Genomic DNA, 14,929 nt, shown 5'->3' on the forward strand with positions numbered 1-14,929 from the left:
ATGTGAGGTTAAAAGGTGATTTTTTTTTCTTTTACATAAGATTGGAAAAAGAGAAGGGAGTGAAAGAAGACAATCCCTTTATGATGACTTAAGCTAATTAAGTTTCATTGCCATTTCCTTCTTTCTCTTATTTACCCAGACACATTTTGTTATTTCTTCTGTTTTCTGTCTGAGATTGAAAAGGAAAAAAAAAATGTTCTTACCAAGCTGAGTTGTTCTTTAATATGACAGGGTGTTTTTGAAGAAAAATGTCTTGTATTCTTATTTACCATTCAGCATCTTCTGATTATCCTTAATTAAAAAGATTTTATAGCCATATTTTAGGTGGAACAAAAATCTAATGTTACATGCCTTTTCAGAATGTGCTATAAAAGAACAAAAATACAAGGATTAAAGTTGCATTCTAGAATTTGTATTAAACAGTAAGAGCACAAGGTTCTCTTGTGTCTGTTAGCTATATGTTGTTATTCACTTGACCCTTGGTCCTTGACTTGAGATGAGAGAGAGAGACAGAGAAATGTAGAAAGGAGAGAAATTCCCAAAGGAATGGTTTACAGCAGGGGTGCCCACAGACCTCTTCCCTCTCATACTTTCTCAGCATGTCTGATCTGGTGTCTGCTTCAGCTAGTCTGGGATCCGTACTGCACGCAGTGCAGATCCCGGAGTGGTTGGAACAGGCAGTACCCAGCACCTCCTCTGGGATGCATACTGCACACGGCGCCCACTCTGACCAGTCCAGGACCTGTGCTGCACGTGGTGTTTGAGGTGCTGCATGCAGCCCAGGTCCTAGACTGACTGGAGCTGCTGGGAACCGTGTGAGGTGCAGTTGGGTCGGGGCAGTTGCTGTGTGCAGTGCACATGTCACTCCAGGCAGACTGTGCCACACAGTACCTTTTGCAGTCGCTCTGGGATCTGTGCCACATGCAGCATGGGTTCCAGACCAGCTGGAGCAGCCACTAGATCAGGGTATGCTGGGGGAGGAGGGGTTCACACGCCAGATCCAGCCCACAGACTGGGCCTGTGCTGTGCCCTTTGTGGATCTGATTAGACCCAGAGGCAGTACTGGGGGCTGAATTGCAGGGCTTCAGCCCATGGGCCATTTATTTGACACCTCTGGTTTACAATTTTCTCATTGCACAGTACAATAAATAGGCTAACAGCACAGATTAATGCAATTCCTAGGTGTACTGTACAAAGATGTGATTGAGAATTTTAGTTCATTAAAGGAAAAATGGACTAGCAATAACCTGAACAATAATAAGAAAAGATGATGGAATCTCATTATCATTAACCATTTTTTACATGGACATTGTTTTCTTTTTTCTTTTTTTTTTTTTTCCCCCTCCCTCCACACTAAATTATTTTTTCTGTTATTGGCCTGGCATCCTTTGGATTAAATTTTCAGTCACCGTGTCCTGTGACTTTTTCTGATTTCTATCTAATTAGCTGGCTGTTTAGACAAGTGTAGTGAAATGTAGAGAGTAAAGTTGTTTGTTTCCATTGACAACTATGTATGAACAGAATTAAGTACATTTTATTTCTTGCTAATACATAGGCATTCTAAAATGCTGGTTCTCTAGTTCTAGACTTCTTTATAAATTGCTACAATTCTATTAGTCTCCTAACAGTGTAGACTTTATTTGGTATTCACTTAGCAAAGGGGAGAAGTCAAAGTGAGGAGAAAATATTAGGCACTGAGTCCTGCAGTTCTGTTTCTCAGTTTGTTTGTTTTTTTTATCTTTCATTTTACAGCCTTTATCCCTTCCCTGTCCCACCTTTGTCGTCTTGAGATCCGGTCCCTTTTACAAAGCAAACATCTGCGATCCGACAAATTTATCCGTAAGTTGCCATTGCCCACTTGTCTCCAGGACTATCTGCTCTGTTTTGACATACTGAGAATGAATGCCATTCCGGAAGCAGTGGATGCACAGGGTGAAATGGCTGAAGGAATGCCTTATTCAACTCAATCCAGTTCAGAAGATGCAGAAAGCAAACAAGGAAACAATCGTGCTAGATGTTCTCATTGCTCATGACTGGCCTCTTGGACTGTACATTTCACAAGTGTTAGTCAGCAGATTCCATAGGAAAACTAATATTTGATGCATATGTGGTACTGTAGTAGTGGGCATTTCCCTATTGCAGCATTGTACTCTGCAACTAAAGGTGTGTTTCTGGTTATATCTTGTACCCATTTAAAACTTTTAAAAAGCTCATTATGCTCTCTTTTTTTTTTTTTTTAAATAAAGAAAATAAGTATTCAACCTCTTCCAGGCCCCATAGTGGATGTTAAAATAATGGCATGATTGGGACCTGAGGAATGTTATGTGCCATACCAATGTGCATGGCAAGATGTGCAGTGTTTGGAAGGGAACACAAAATTCCTCTGATTCAAATCATGGGACTGCCCAAGGAGAGGACTATGATCGAAGACCCTGGGATTGCCCCATACTTGTTCAGATGGTTGGGATGGGGCATGGGGCTAGCCTGGGTCTGGGACACATGCCGCATGTTTAGTTTAAGGTAGAATACAAACCATATACACAGATGTTCCACATTAAATGGAAGCATTAAACATGGATCCACTTATACCTTATTCGTCATTTTATCACATCATGAGTTGGCTGAATGTTTGGCATGTTACAATTTATGGCATGACTAACACAATTGCACCATAAATATAACATCTACCAGGACCCATGGGGCAATATCACCATATTCAGTGAATAGCTTCTAGATGCCCCTTTTGCAGTCTGTCTCACTTAATCACTATGTTTGTAGTAATCTTACTTCAAATCTTGCTTATACCAAGCAATACATGCTTGATGGCCAAGAAGCAAATTGTGTTGGTATTGTGTATTTAAATTGAAGAATGGTGTAGGTGAGGCAGAAATATAAAAACAAGAAAGGTATCAGGAAACAAACTGGATCAAGTGCATTCATTTGTCACTTATTGTTATAATTATCTATCAATAATTAGTTGCTTCTCTGTTGCTTTCTATGAAAAATGTTTTTAGGCTATTCATTTTAATGTAAAAAAATGCATAATCACTTGTTCACAGAAACAGTAACATGTCATTCTCACACCTTCAATTATATGAAAATGAAATCTTGTTGCTAAAGAAGATATGTGGATCAGTTTTGTATGTACATACTTCATACAATGGAAAATAAAGTGCAAATATACATATATTGTATTAATATTCAGCGTGATGATGCAGTGGACTTTAACTTATGTAAGAAAAGTCTCAGATTTCATGTTCAAATGTATGGAATACTTGCTTTGATTTCTTAATAATCAGAGTACAAGAGAGATTCAAGTGAAATGATTCCTGTAAATTACTCTAGAAAACATTAGATTTTTGACACACTCAAATTGAAGTACCTGCATTTTAAGTGATCCCATATATACTAGTTACACAGAGGAGTTTAATTTCCATTTTTTTTTCCTTTCATTATTTTGCAGTCACAGTCTTTGTCCTGACTGGCAACACCTTGAGAACTGAACCTGTTTGGGTGCTTCTGGAAAAGGAATGTGAATCCTTGCTGCCTATCCCCACTCCTGATTTCTATACCTTTTATAGCTTCTGTCACCAAAATGCTAATGGTTATATATTCCCAAAGTGGACTGTGATCAGCATGTCTCTTTCTCAGTGAGACAAGAATTTCTTAAGGTGGTATTTTTTATTGAAGCAACTGCATATTTGGGATAGAGTTAGACAAGTTTTTTAATTCAAGACATTCTCCTTCAGGGGAAATGCTTGCCCCTCACTTAATTCCTGGACCATCACGGCTACAACATCACTCTAACACAGGGGTTTTCAAACTGGGGTGTACATCCCTGGGGGTAGGGGCATGAAGGTACCTTGTGGGGGTGCAGGCACAAAGTTTGCAAGGAGCTGGCACTTGCAGCCTCATGGCAGGGTGTGGAGGTGAGGAGCTGTGGGCAGGCTCTGCCAATGGGCTGCTATCTCTCTGGGAGCCCAGTGTGGCAGTCGCGCAGCCTAGAGCCAAAGCAGGGCCAAGGCAGGAGGTGCTGGGGCTGCAGCGGGTGGAGCTCACCTCGCCTAGCTGAGCCAAGCCACGGTGGCTGCTAAGATGAGGGGTGCCTTTTGCCTGGCTGTGCTGCTCCTCTGGGGAGAGGGGGGTGCCATGCACAAAATTGTAACTCAAAGGGGCCTCAGCTCAAAAAGTTTGAAAACTGCTGCTCTAACACTACCACCTTTATCACTGACTGATACGTTAACGTTTTCATTTCTTGAAGCCATCTGCAATTGTGATCTGAAATCTTTATCTTTTAAGGGATACATTTTGTGCCTCATACATGGATACAGCTCTAACTGAAGCTTATGTACCTTGCATTCATGTATCTGAGAGGGAGAATTACACCCTAAAATCTCATTGAAAATAAAAAAGGTATTCAATCCTACATGCTGTCTATTATGTAGTATTTTGTTTTTACAAATTTGACAGTTTGCTATAGCTACCACCTGGGCAAGGTGGTTCTGGCAAATTTTTAAGTCCAAAGTATAGATTTTAGGGACATTTGACTACATTGTAATTAATAGTGGACTAGGTGTAACTTTTTTGTTAATCTGTCCCTACATTATTCAGACTGGAAGCCATAGTTCATGCCCATATAATGTCTTTTTATCTTATAATGTGTGTTGCTTTGGGGCAACTCTAAACTAAACAAGTATAAAATGGAATTGGATCAAAGAACTCTAAATAGTTTTTAACTGTCAACACCCCCCCCATACCCCCTCAAAAGAACATGAAATAAACCCTAACAGGCCTAACCCTGCTACAGCCATGTAGGCATAGCAGGGACAACATGCCAGAGTAACTCATATGATTGGAATCCAGAACTGCACCTTCTCTTTGTACTGGATCAAATACTTTTGCTTATACTTGGGATATCAAAGTGCATGGCAGCATCAGGAATCGGGAATGTCAGAGAGAGCTTGGAAATCAAACCAACATAAATATATCCCTTTATTGCCAGGCTGCAGGGATGCCCAAAGCCTGTTTCTTTTGTTCCAAGTTTGTCCTAGAATGAAAGTATGTAGGGATCTTGCCATATTTATTATTGAGAATCTTAATTAATTCCTTGCCTTGAGCAATACCAAGAATGGTGACTCTTGTAGTTTTATTTATTTTTTAAAAATTGCTACTGGAGTAGAAATGTTACATCCATCAAAACCAAAAATGTGAGCTCAGGAACTGCTGACCCTGTGAACTGTTGCTGGTTGACATGAAGTTTGAATGGAGAGGAATTTGATAACACTGTTCACATTTTTACTTTTGTACTACGCTATACCAAAACACTTGTGTTTGTTGTAAGGATGTAAGAATTGCTATCTTTGGTGTCACCTGTATTTTCTTTGTATTGGCAACTATTTTCTTTTCTTGGCCAGTAAATTTTAAGAAGAAAATTCCTATGCTGGAGAGTTTGCATCAAATTTCAATATTCATATTTTATGGTTGGCTTCATGTAGTCTCCCTGTGACTCTTTAGGAAGTAGACATTCTTAAATTTGGTGTGCATCACATCTGACTGGAAACATTTTGTGGGTCAGTTCAGTTCCTTTTCTTGATAACATGGACCATGTTTTCCACCTGAGAGAGCCCATAAAAGCTCAAGTGTCAACTACAGCAACCACTTATATGAAGAAGTTATATTAATAAAGCATTTAACATGTGCATCTGCTTTTCAGTAGTACTGTTGTAGTTATGTAACCATGATGGTCCAGGAATGATGTGAGAGCAAGAGTTTTTGTGGGTGATATCTTTCCTTGGATCAACTGCATTGTTAGACTAAAATGAGGCAATCTTTCATATGCAAGACATGAAGAATGCCCTGCATTTGAAAGCTTGCCTGAATTTATCCCAACTGTGCTCTCAGTCCAATAAAAGATAACACTCACAAAGATCCTTGCTTTTGTTCCAATGAAATATAACAGCTGAAAATAGGAAAAGAGTGCAAATCAGTGCCTTCTTGTGACCAGCCAACCTTGAGTTCCCAGCAGTATTCTATGGACCAACCAGTGCTGTATAGCTAGAAAAAACTTTGCCTCAAAAGAGAGAACAGCTTTGGTTTGATACTCAAAAAGCCGATAAGTTTGAAGTAAAAATCAAAAACTCAAGAGGCCAAATGGAAAGTGAGTTGCTGATTGTAAGTACAATTCTTTGCAGGTGGTGTGCTTATTGAAGCTTGTATTGATACCTACCACATACCAAAATGTGTATTTTTAAGAATGCATAGCATCTGTGTACATTTGATAAAATAGTATAACAGTGTTAACACACATGCCTTGCTTGGCAAATTTAACTAGTTAGAATCTTTCTGTTTATGCTCTTGCAGCTTCAGTGCCACTAATAATTGAAGTGGAACAGGTGGACATGTCAGTTGGACCAGCGAGGCTCATGAATAAACTCTATGTCTGTCTTAGCAGCTAATAGTTATCAGAACCTTTTACTTCCTGGTTCACCAAGTAGATGATAATAGCTAACATACCTTGTTATAAAGTGCAATGTTCTCATGCCATTTCTCATGCCATGACATGGCAAACTAGTGGGGAAGAGAGTGTATCTGAAGATCGTGAGCAGATGGGCCTGTCATTTGAGCTTTAAGTAAATAACATTCTGCGGTTAATATTCATGGTTGGACTAAATAACTGGAGAGGTCAGTTGAAAGCAAAAACCAAACTGTCCCCCGTGCTGATTCTTTATGATGAGTTTAATGAAAGGATCTGTTTCCTGTTGCTCCCATCTCGGAGAGACCGAAGTTGGTATAGTCCAATTGAACAGAGCAGCAGCACGTGTTATTGAAAGCAAGGTGCTGGCAGAGCACCCTCAGGACTGACCTGGTCAGGGGAGTAAGCTGAAGGCCAGCTAGCCCTAGCTCACAACAGAGGAAAGGAAGGAATCTCCTTTTTCCAGGCAACCAGTCAACCTAGTCAAGCAAGACAGCAGTGAATTAGATCTGGGGGATCAAACTCACCCTGTCCCCATGGCCAGATGCAGTGGTGGGCTGAGCAGAGGTTGCAGGTGGCACGTAGGGGTGTGCGAAATGGGCCCTATTCAATTCAGATTCAGCCCAAATCAGGGACAGTGATTCAATTCGTTGATTTGGATCACTGTTCCTGATTTGATTTTAGCTGAACTCAAATCTGAAGATTCGATGCTGATTTGGAGAATCAGCAATTTGGACATAGACACAGCTTTAAAAATGTTTTTCTACAAACTTTGAGGTACCAGCGTAGCTCATGATCGCTGTGATGGTGGGGCGCATGGAGTGTGGGGCAGCCCTCCACATGCTTGGCAGTGAACCCAGAAGTGGACTGGAAGCATTTCTGGTCCACTTCTGGGTCTGCCAGGGAGCACACTGGAGGGCCTCCTGGCTCAGTTGTTGGCTGTGGGGGGGGACCCCGGGTACCCCTTCAGACCCAGGAGGCACCGGTCGCTGAGCCGGGGGAGTGCAGGCCTCCCCCTCCCCCAGCCCTGCGTGCTCCCCGGCGGACCCTGAAGTGCTTCTGGTCCACTTCCAGGTCTGCTGCCGAGCGTGCTGGGGAGCCCCTTGGGCTTCTGTGGGACACTCCATGTGCCTCAGCATCGCAGCATTCATGAGTCCCCGATACCTAGAGGTATGTAGAAAAAACATTTAAAGCTGTCTCTATGTCCAAATCTTTCCAAATCTCTCTGAATCCATTTGGAGGGTTCCAATTCGATTCGGAGAGACTAAAGGGTCCTCTGATTCGATTCGGATTCAGAGATTTGGCCACCAAGTTGGGCTGAACCTTTGCCGAACTGAATCGGGGACCAAAGCTTTGCACAGCCCTAGGTGGCAGTGGCAGCTGTGGGGGTTAATATAGCCATTGCTTACCTCCCTCTGTCCCCCCAGCACATGTCATAAATAAGGCTCCATGCCTTGGGTTTTGGCAGCAGGCCTTGCCCCACTCAAATCCCTAGCCCTGAAGGCCAGACTGCACAGCTCTGCAAGCTGGAGACAGCCTCTGCACCATAAATTTGAGACGCTGTACAAGACTTACTTGTCATAGAAAGGCCTACTCTTTCACCCACAGATCTTGCAAGATGTTATGGTGTCAGACAAACAGGGCAAACTAAAGTTGCTTCTGCCAGTGTTACTAATGATATACAAGTTGCTGTATAAGACATATTGTGTAAGTAATAGGTGTGGGAAGAACTAGGCTGTCTCTTGGATTCTGTTTAATCTGTGGTTACAGTTGGGGGGCGGGGGGTATATAATAACAGGATAGAGAGTGAAGCTGAAAAGCCCTGGATGACGATGATAATGCATACAGAAGTCTGAACTGATTGCGCAGCAGGCCACCTTGTATTAATATGAGAAGTACTAGTGTGCGCTATTGCAAAGACTTACATTTATCCTCTCTTCTAATGCACGTGGGAATTTTTACAGGTGCGAGACCACTCATTTTTAATGCTTTGTGCTGCTTCGTACAAGTGAGATGCGGATGTGCTTCTAAGCCACACTCAAATAACAGGCTCTGGAGATGTGCGCAGGGGAGATAGATGGGGAGAAATGATAATTAAATTACAGTTTGCCTGAAGAAGGGAATGGAAATAGTAGATTATTGGGCAATATATTTACATACATCAGACAAATAGCACCATAACTTACGAAGATTTGGATGTATTGGGCAACTGAAAATAGAATAAAGAGAGGGAATGTCTTACAGATTTCCTAAGAGTGTAAGGCCAGACGAAACTATTAGATCATCTGGTCTGACCATCATCAGCCACTTAATTTCACACAGATATCCCTATATTGAGCCCTATGACATTAGACTGAAGCATTGAGGTTCTCAGGAGACTAAACTGTTATGCGCCAAAGGCAGAGAACAGAAAAGGATGTGGCACCACCAGCTGTCCAAGATCCCTGCAATGGCAGGGAACTGAGAAAGTGAGTTATGCCCAGATAATCTCAACAGGTGCCCCAGAACCCATGCTACAGCAGGAAATGAAAATCCTCACAGAACTCTTGTCAATCTAGTCCTGGGGAAATTCCTCTTTGACTCCAAATCTCACGTTCCTTTGATCCTGAGTATGTGAATAAAAGGGATGAAGCACCTAAGCAATAGGATTCTCTGTCTCATCTCAAATCATTAGGTCCCAGCTATACTTTCCACTTCAGGTGTGATTAATCTGTCTATTCCTCCAGGTACTCGTATGCCCCCAGCAACCCCATGTTATCTGAGACCTCTCTGGATGCAATTTGGGTGCAGGGAATTAATGGTGGGTAGGCAGTATCTTCAAAATTATTACAGTTATTTTGTGGAATAACTTTATAGCTCATTCCTCTTTTTATCATGCCACTGATTGTGCAGGTCATCTGTGTGCATTTTGCATGTATGCTGCAGAGGGCAGGGTATCCCTTCCACTTCACACTCTTCTGCTTTCAGCCATTTTCTTTTCCCTTTCTGTACATTTACTCTATGCCTGTGTGTGACATCTTCCCCAATTATTAAAAGAGCAAGGAAACCTTAACAGGCAGCGGAAACATGGCAGTTAAAGTCTCTGTATTGTATATACCAGAAGTTCTCAAACTGGTCTGCGGACCACGACTGGTCCGCAAGCTCCGTTCCGGTGGTCCACAGAAGGGTTGCAGAACAATCAAGAATATCTGTACTTGTAAGACTGCTGCTATTAAAACATGAGTTGTGTGCTTTGATTTGTAGAACAAAAAATGGTTTATTAAGTGGTTGGCCGAGACCCTCAGCAATTTTCAAGTGGTCCATGAAAAAAAAGAGTTTGAGAACCACTGGTATAGACTACGCCCCCACCACCACCACCCTCGCAAGAAACACTCAGTCCTATGGAACCAACAAAAACCAAATCTGTTTCCACTGATTTCCTCTACAAGAGCGCCACTTGAGATTATTATGCTCGTCACAAATGTCTTAAGCTTTTATTCTCTCAGTCTGTAGTTCTTTAGCCACAAAATATGATTTGCATCACAAACGGTCAGAAACTTCCAAATTACAGAGGAGTCCTTACAATGAGATTTTACTCTGGGGAGAAATTGCAATGAGAGCAGTTTTATTATAACAAGACTAACCATAAATATTTTATATGTGATTCAGACTTTAGGGGGGAGGGAATTGGATGAAAGGAGGCTTTATATAGAAGGCATTTTGCCCTCTGAATGTGTTTTGTGTAGCAGTTGCATTATGTTCTGAAGCAAAGCTTGAAGCTCTGACTGATATTTGTGCCTGGGGAAAAAAGACCAAATATAAACATTAAAATAACTTCAGTTTATGCTACAATTTGGGAATATGCCAGCAACATGCTCAGGACCAAAGTAATGGACTAATGGAGGCAGAGAGGCCTAGTGGTCAAACCGCAAACTGGGACTTGTGAGTTCTGTTCTTGGCTCTGCCACCAGCCAGGTGATTAACACTGGGCAAATCAGTTCATTTCTTTGCATCTCAGGTTTTCCATCTGTATAACAGGAATAATAATACTGATCTTCTTTGAACAGTTCTTTGAAACCAAGGATGAAAGTGTTGCATAATAGCAGAGAATTATTTTTTTTATTATTACTAGTCCATGGTTTGCAGGTATTATGCCCACGCCCAAAATGGCAGCTCCTGCCAACACATCAGAACTTACTTTTTATTTTTCATACAAAATTGCTAGCCCTCATTTTGTAAATCAGATCTTAATGATGTGACCAGAGTATAACCAATGCATCAGTGTTGGTCTGACTCTACAGAGGGACTGGAACAGGTCATGGAGGCATTTACTTCAAGGGTATACCCATTAATACTGTCCCAGTAGAGGTTTTCTTGTAGAAGGAGAAGAGTGCCTTAAGCTTGGAAGTCCTCTCAAGTAGATAAATAATGTGCAGTTCCCCTGCTGATCTCACTGCCTGTCTGAAGGGCAGGTGGGTCCTTGCTGCCACCTGTGCTGGTTCAGAGTGGAGGGGTTCACACCCTCCAGCTGCTCTGGATGGGGGATGCTCCTCTGCTCTGCCTCCCTCGTGAGGGAAGTGGATGGCTGGTGTAGCTCATGCAGAGGACTCCAGCTGCCATCACTCTAACTAGAAGCAATTCCCTCTTGTGTGGCCACTGGGGGATAAGTCACTTAGGGCATTTAGGGTTTTGTAATATGCCGCCATTCCTGAATTACCTTAAGTCCTAAAGGGTCTGGTTTCTATATATTGTCTTATTCATTATTTCTTGAAGCCTCATTGTAGGCCATAACTGACCATTCAGACTCCAGGCAACTATGACCTAGGTATCATTATAGAGAATCTGCTTTTCTTTTAAGGGCTGCTTTAGAAAAGGAAAAGTCCTTAGACAGTCAGCAGAGCATTTAAAAACTAATAAAGGTGCTATTACTATTTCAGTAATAAAAATGAAATGGCTTGTTAGCCATTAAAATTGCACATTATGAGATTCATCGTAAGCTACACAGTTGGGGTCTTATTAGAATGCAAGGGCTGTTACATATGTAATTCCTTCTTGTATCCGTAGGCCTTGGTCCAACTTCATTGAATTCAATGAGAGTCTTTCTATCAACTTCAGCTGGCCCAGACAGGCAGATCAGTCCATTGGAACTGATCTTCAATCCTTACTCATTGCTTTCAGTGTGAGTTGTGCCCAGGAAAGCGTGCAAGATTTGGTCCCAGTGTGCTATGTGAAATGCCTCGGCAGCTGGTTATTATATGTCAATGAATGTTACCATGTGCACAGGGCTAGCTAAGTCACATAATACTGGGAAATAGCATGTGACCTATCCCATAAGGCTTAATCTGTGCACGTGCATCTTCAGAGTTGCAGCACTCTTGGTGTTTGTCTATGAGAACTAGTTGGTAGTAAACAGTAAGGGTACAAATGACTTTTAGGGCCAAGGGACAGCAAGAAAAAGGGCAGCAGAAAGTAATATGATAAAAGAAAGGAGAGGGCAGGCAAATCTGGTAATGACTGCAGACTGAGAAGTGGTAACAGCTTTTTCCCCTGAGACATGTACACCAGAAAGTACAACACACTGGGAAACATGCCAGGAGTAATCCATACTGTGAGAAGCATGGAGGAGATATCCTATTCCATTGTATTATGATGAGGTCTTACCTGAACCCAGGCCTCCCAATTCTTTAGAAGGTTCTGGCCAGCACCTATTAAAGATATAAAGGTTGACATTGGTCCTATAGAAGGCCAGTAAAGTTTTACCATTGACTTCACTGGGGCCAGCATGCCACCCTGGGCTTCTCAAGGGCTGGTTCAGCACCCATCTACAGAAGATCAGATTGAATGTGACCTTTACAGTCTTTTGAATACAGTTGCAGGATTCCTCTCTTGCTATAGCATCACATGAGCAGTGATAATCAAAGAGAGAGATAAAATCAACTTTTGATGACCCTGTTAGCTCAGGTAATGCTGATACTACATGGATGATATCAATATCTAAGACAGAAAAACTGCTTCTTCCTACCCAGTGGCTGCGTTAAAACACGAGATGTTTTACTGTGCAGTAGAGTAATTTACTGCGCACTAAAGCATCACCATCTACACGTGCAGGCTCTTACTGCACGGTAAATAAGTCTACTGTGCAGTAGTATGCAGGCAGTAAATTTACTGTGAAGTATAACCAGATAACATTAATTGCATGTGTAGATGCACCCTGTCATAATGGGATCACACCAGTGCAGAATAGCAGCTTTCTTGTTTTCTCTCTCTCCCCCTGACTTGTTCCCTAATTTTTACGTTGCTTTAACTGAACAAAGTTGAATGCAACATTGCCAGAATAATCAGGGAGATAGGAGGAGCGTGAAATAAAACCTCTCTTCCCCTTCTATGCCTGCTTGCTCAGTAGAATCTGCCTACTTGGAACTTGATGCAAGGCATAAGAGCACTGTGTTTTAACCCATATTCATAGAAGTTGCTGTAATACCTTTCTGTCCTTGCCTTCCCCCACTCCCAAAATATATTACATTTGGACTAATTATTTGCTGATGGGAGAATATGTATTTTATATCTCATGATGGAAAATGTGCATAGGATTGACTAAATGACAACAAGATCACTTAAAATGCAGCAGTTGGAAAAGCATGGGGCAGCCAGACAAAGTATATTATATTAAAAAGATGCTCACTGCACTTGGCCTGAGAATAAACTCCATAAGCTGTTTATTTGGAATCAGTTCATGTCTTGTTCTGTGTCTACAACCCCATACTACTACTGTACTCTAATGGAAAAAATGCAACTCTTTGTAATTTAATCATAGAAAAAGAAAGGCTGCTGTTTGCTGACAACAGCTATTGACTTATAACACAATTGAGAGCCCACCGGAAAAATGACTGAAAACGAATGACATAATTAGTCTAAAAATCACTTTTTCTTTAAAAGAAATAAATTGTAATTTGTATTGTAATCTTTTTCTTTCTTTTTTTTTTAATAATTCACTATTTTCTTGCTCATTGAGGGTTTGATTTGACAACAAAGAAGTGAATGTAATGCAGGGCCTTCAAGAACTAAATATGCACGGAATAGAATAAATATCAGACTAAAATAAAAGGGAAAAAACACCTACTGAAGTCTACACTCCTTTGGGAAAGGAAGTCCAGAAAATCATATTGTAGCCATGATTTCCCCTCATGGAAATACCCTATAGAATGTATTGGCAACTGACACCTTTTCTATAGGACCGTCTATGGAAATTAATAGAGAGTACTCTAGCGTGGTTATCCTTTCTCCATAAAATTCTGTAAGGGGGTCCAAGTAATCTATAGCAATGTTAAGGATTGTGTAAGTTTATAGTTTCTGAAGAAGCCCATTTCATTTCTGAAGAACTATCCGCATCTTAAAACTCTTAAATGCTGTAGGATTTCCCATGCATCTCTCAAGCCAGGATGGAGAGGTAGTAGTAAAGGGGAAAATTTTCCCCACCTCCAGCTTCTGTGCTTGTTTGCTGTGCAAAGTCTGCCTATGCAGACCTGGTGCAAGGGTCTGATCAAGCAAGAGACAGACCCTTTATTGGTATCCCTGGGATCTGCTTTGGACCATAAGTGATTTTCTGCAGACTTAATGTGCCACTGTGCTTAATCATTACCCTGGTTTTAAATGCTTACAACGTTAAATCAAAATTATTTTTTCCCCACAAGGTTATCTAAGAGAAAAAAAAAGGTCTTGACAAGGGACCCTAGGCTCTGTTCCCATCTCAACAACTACATTTTGTGTGACCTCGGACAAATTCCATAAGCCCAAACACTTTTTTTTTTTCACATCCTGCATTCAGTTTACCCAAATCAGATATTCCAAGAAAACGAACAGCTTAGCTTTAGGTACCTGTGTTTAAAAACGTTTGCCCTAATGTTTCTGAATGGCATTCACCTGAGTCCAAAGACCCACATAACACCCTTCACCCTGTATAAACTCTAATGGGAGTTTTAATGGCATACAAGTTAAACATAAAAAGTTTGCTTTGATAGGTAACCTGGAGAGTGATAAAGAAGGGAAGGATGTTTGATTTGCAACCAAACAGAAGCAACTCTATATAATATATTAAAAAAATATATATTTTGTAATGAACTTGTTTGTTTCTTCTTGGAAAGTTTTCTAGCATACATCTTTTAATCATGTTGGGATGGTCTTTAATAAAACAAAACTCCATCTTTTGAATAGAGAAGAGTTTTGTATAAAGACCTCCAGATATTCATCATAGTTTCAAATAGGGCCACAAATAGTCCTTTTGTCACAGTGTCTAGTTAAGATGTATTTTGAGGAGGTATGCAACTGTATAATATATTTAATATCTTCATGCAGTGTTTTCCAACACAAAACTGGTGACAGTCTCAGCCCTCTAGCTTTCTTCGTAAGTTCTGGCTCTAAAATAGTCATGCAGTTCAGTTTAATGGCACAGTTGGACCAATGTTTAGTCCCCCCCCCCCC

General features: G+C 41.1%; 1 protein-coding gene across 1 annotated transcript in view; it reads left to right on the plus strand.

The window, feature by feature from the left end:
- Positions 1-3,196, plus strand: part of ASB3 (ankyrin repeat and SOCS box containing 3) — a 95,989-nt gene extending 92,793 nt beyond the window's left edge. The window contains exon 10 of the mRNA XM_019507983.1: positions 1,753-3,196. Coding sequence (XP_019363528.1) covers positions 1,753-2,033 — 281 coding nt within the window. The 3' untranslated portion in view covers positions 2,034-3,196. The remainder of the gene's footprint in view (positions 1-1,752) is intronic.
- The last annotated feature ends 11,733 nt before the right edge of the window (positions 3,197-14,929 follow it).

This window comes from Gavialis gangeticus, unplaced genomic scaffold (assembly GCF_001723915.1).
Source record: "Gavialis gangeticus isolate Ggan-Ray unplaced genomic scaffold, GavGan_comp1, whole genome shotgun sequence".
Taxonomy (NCBI): domain Eukaryota; kingdom Metazoa; phylum Chordata; order Crocodylia; family Gavialidae; genus Gavialis; species Gavialis gangeticus.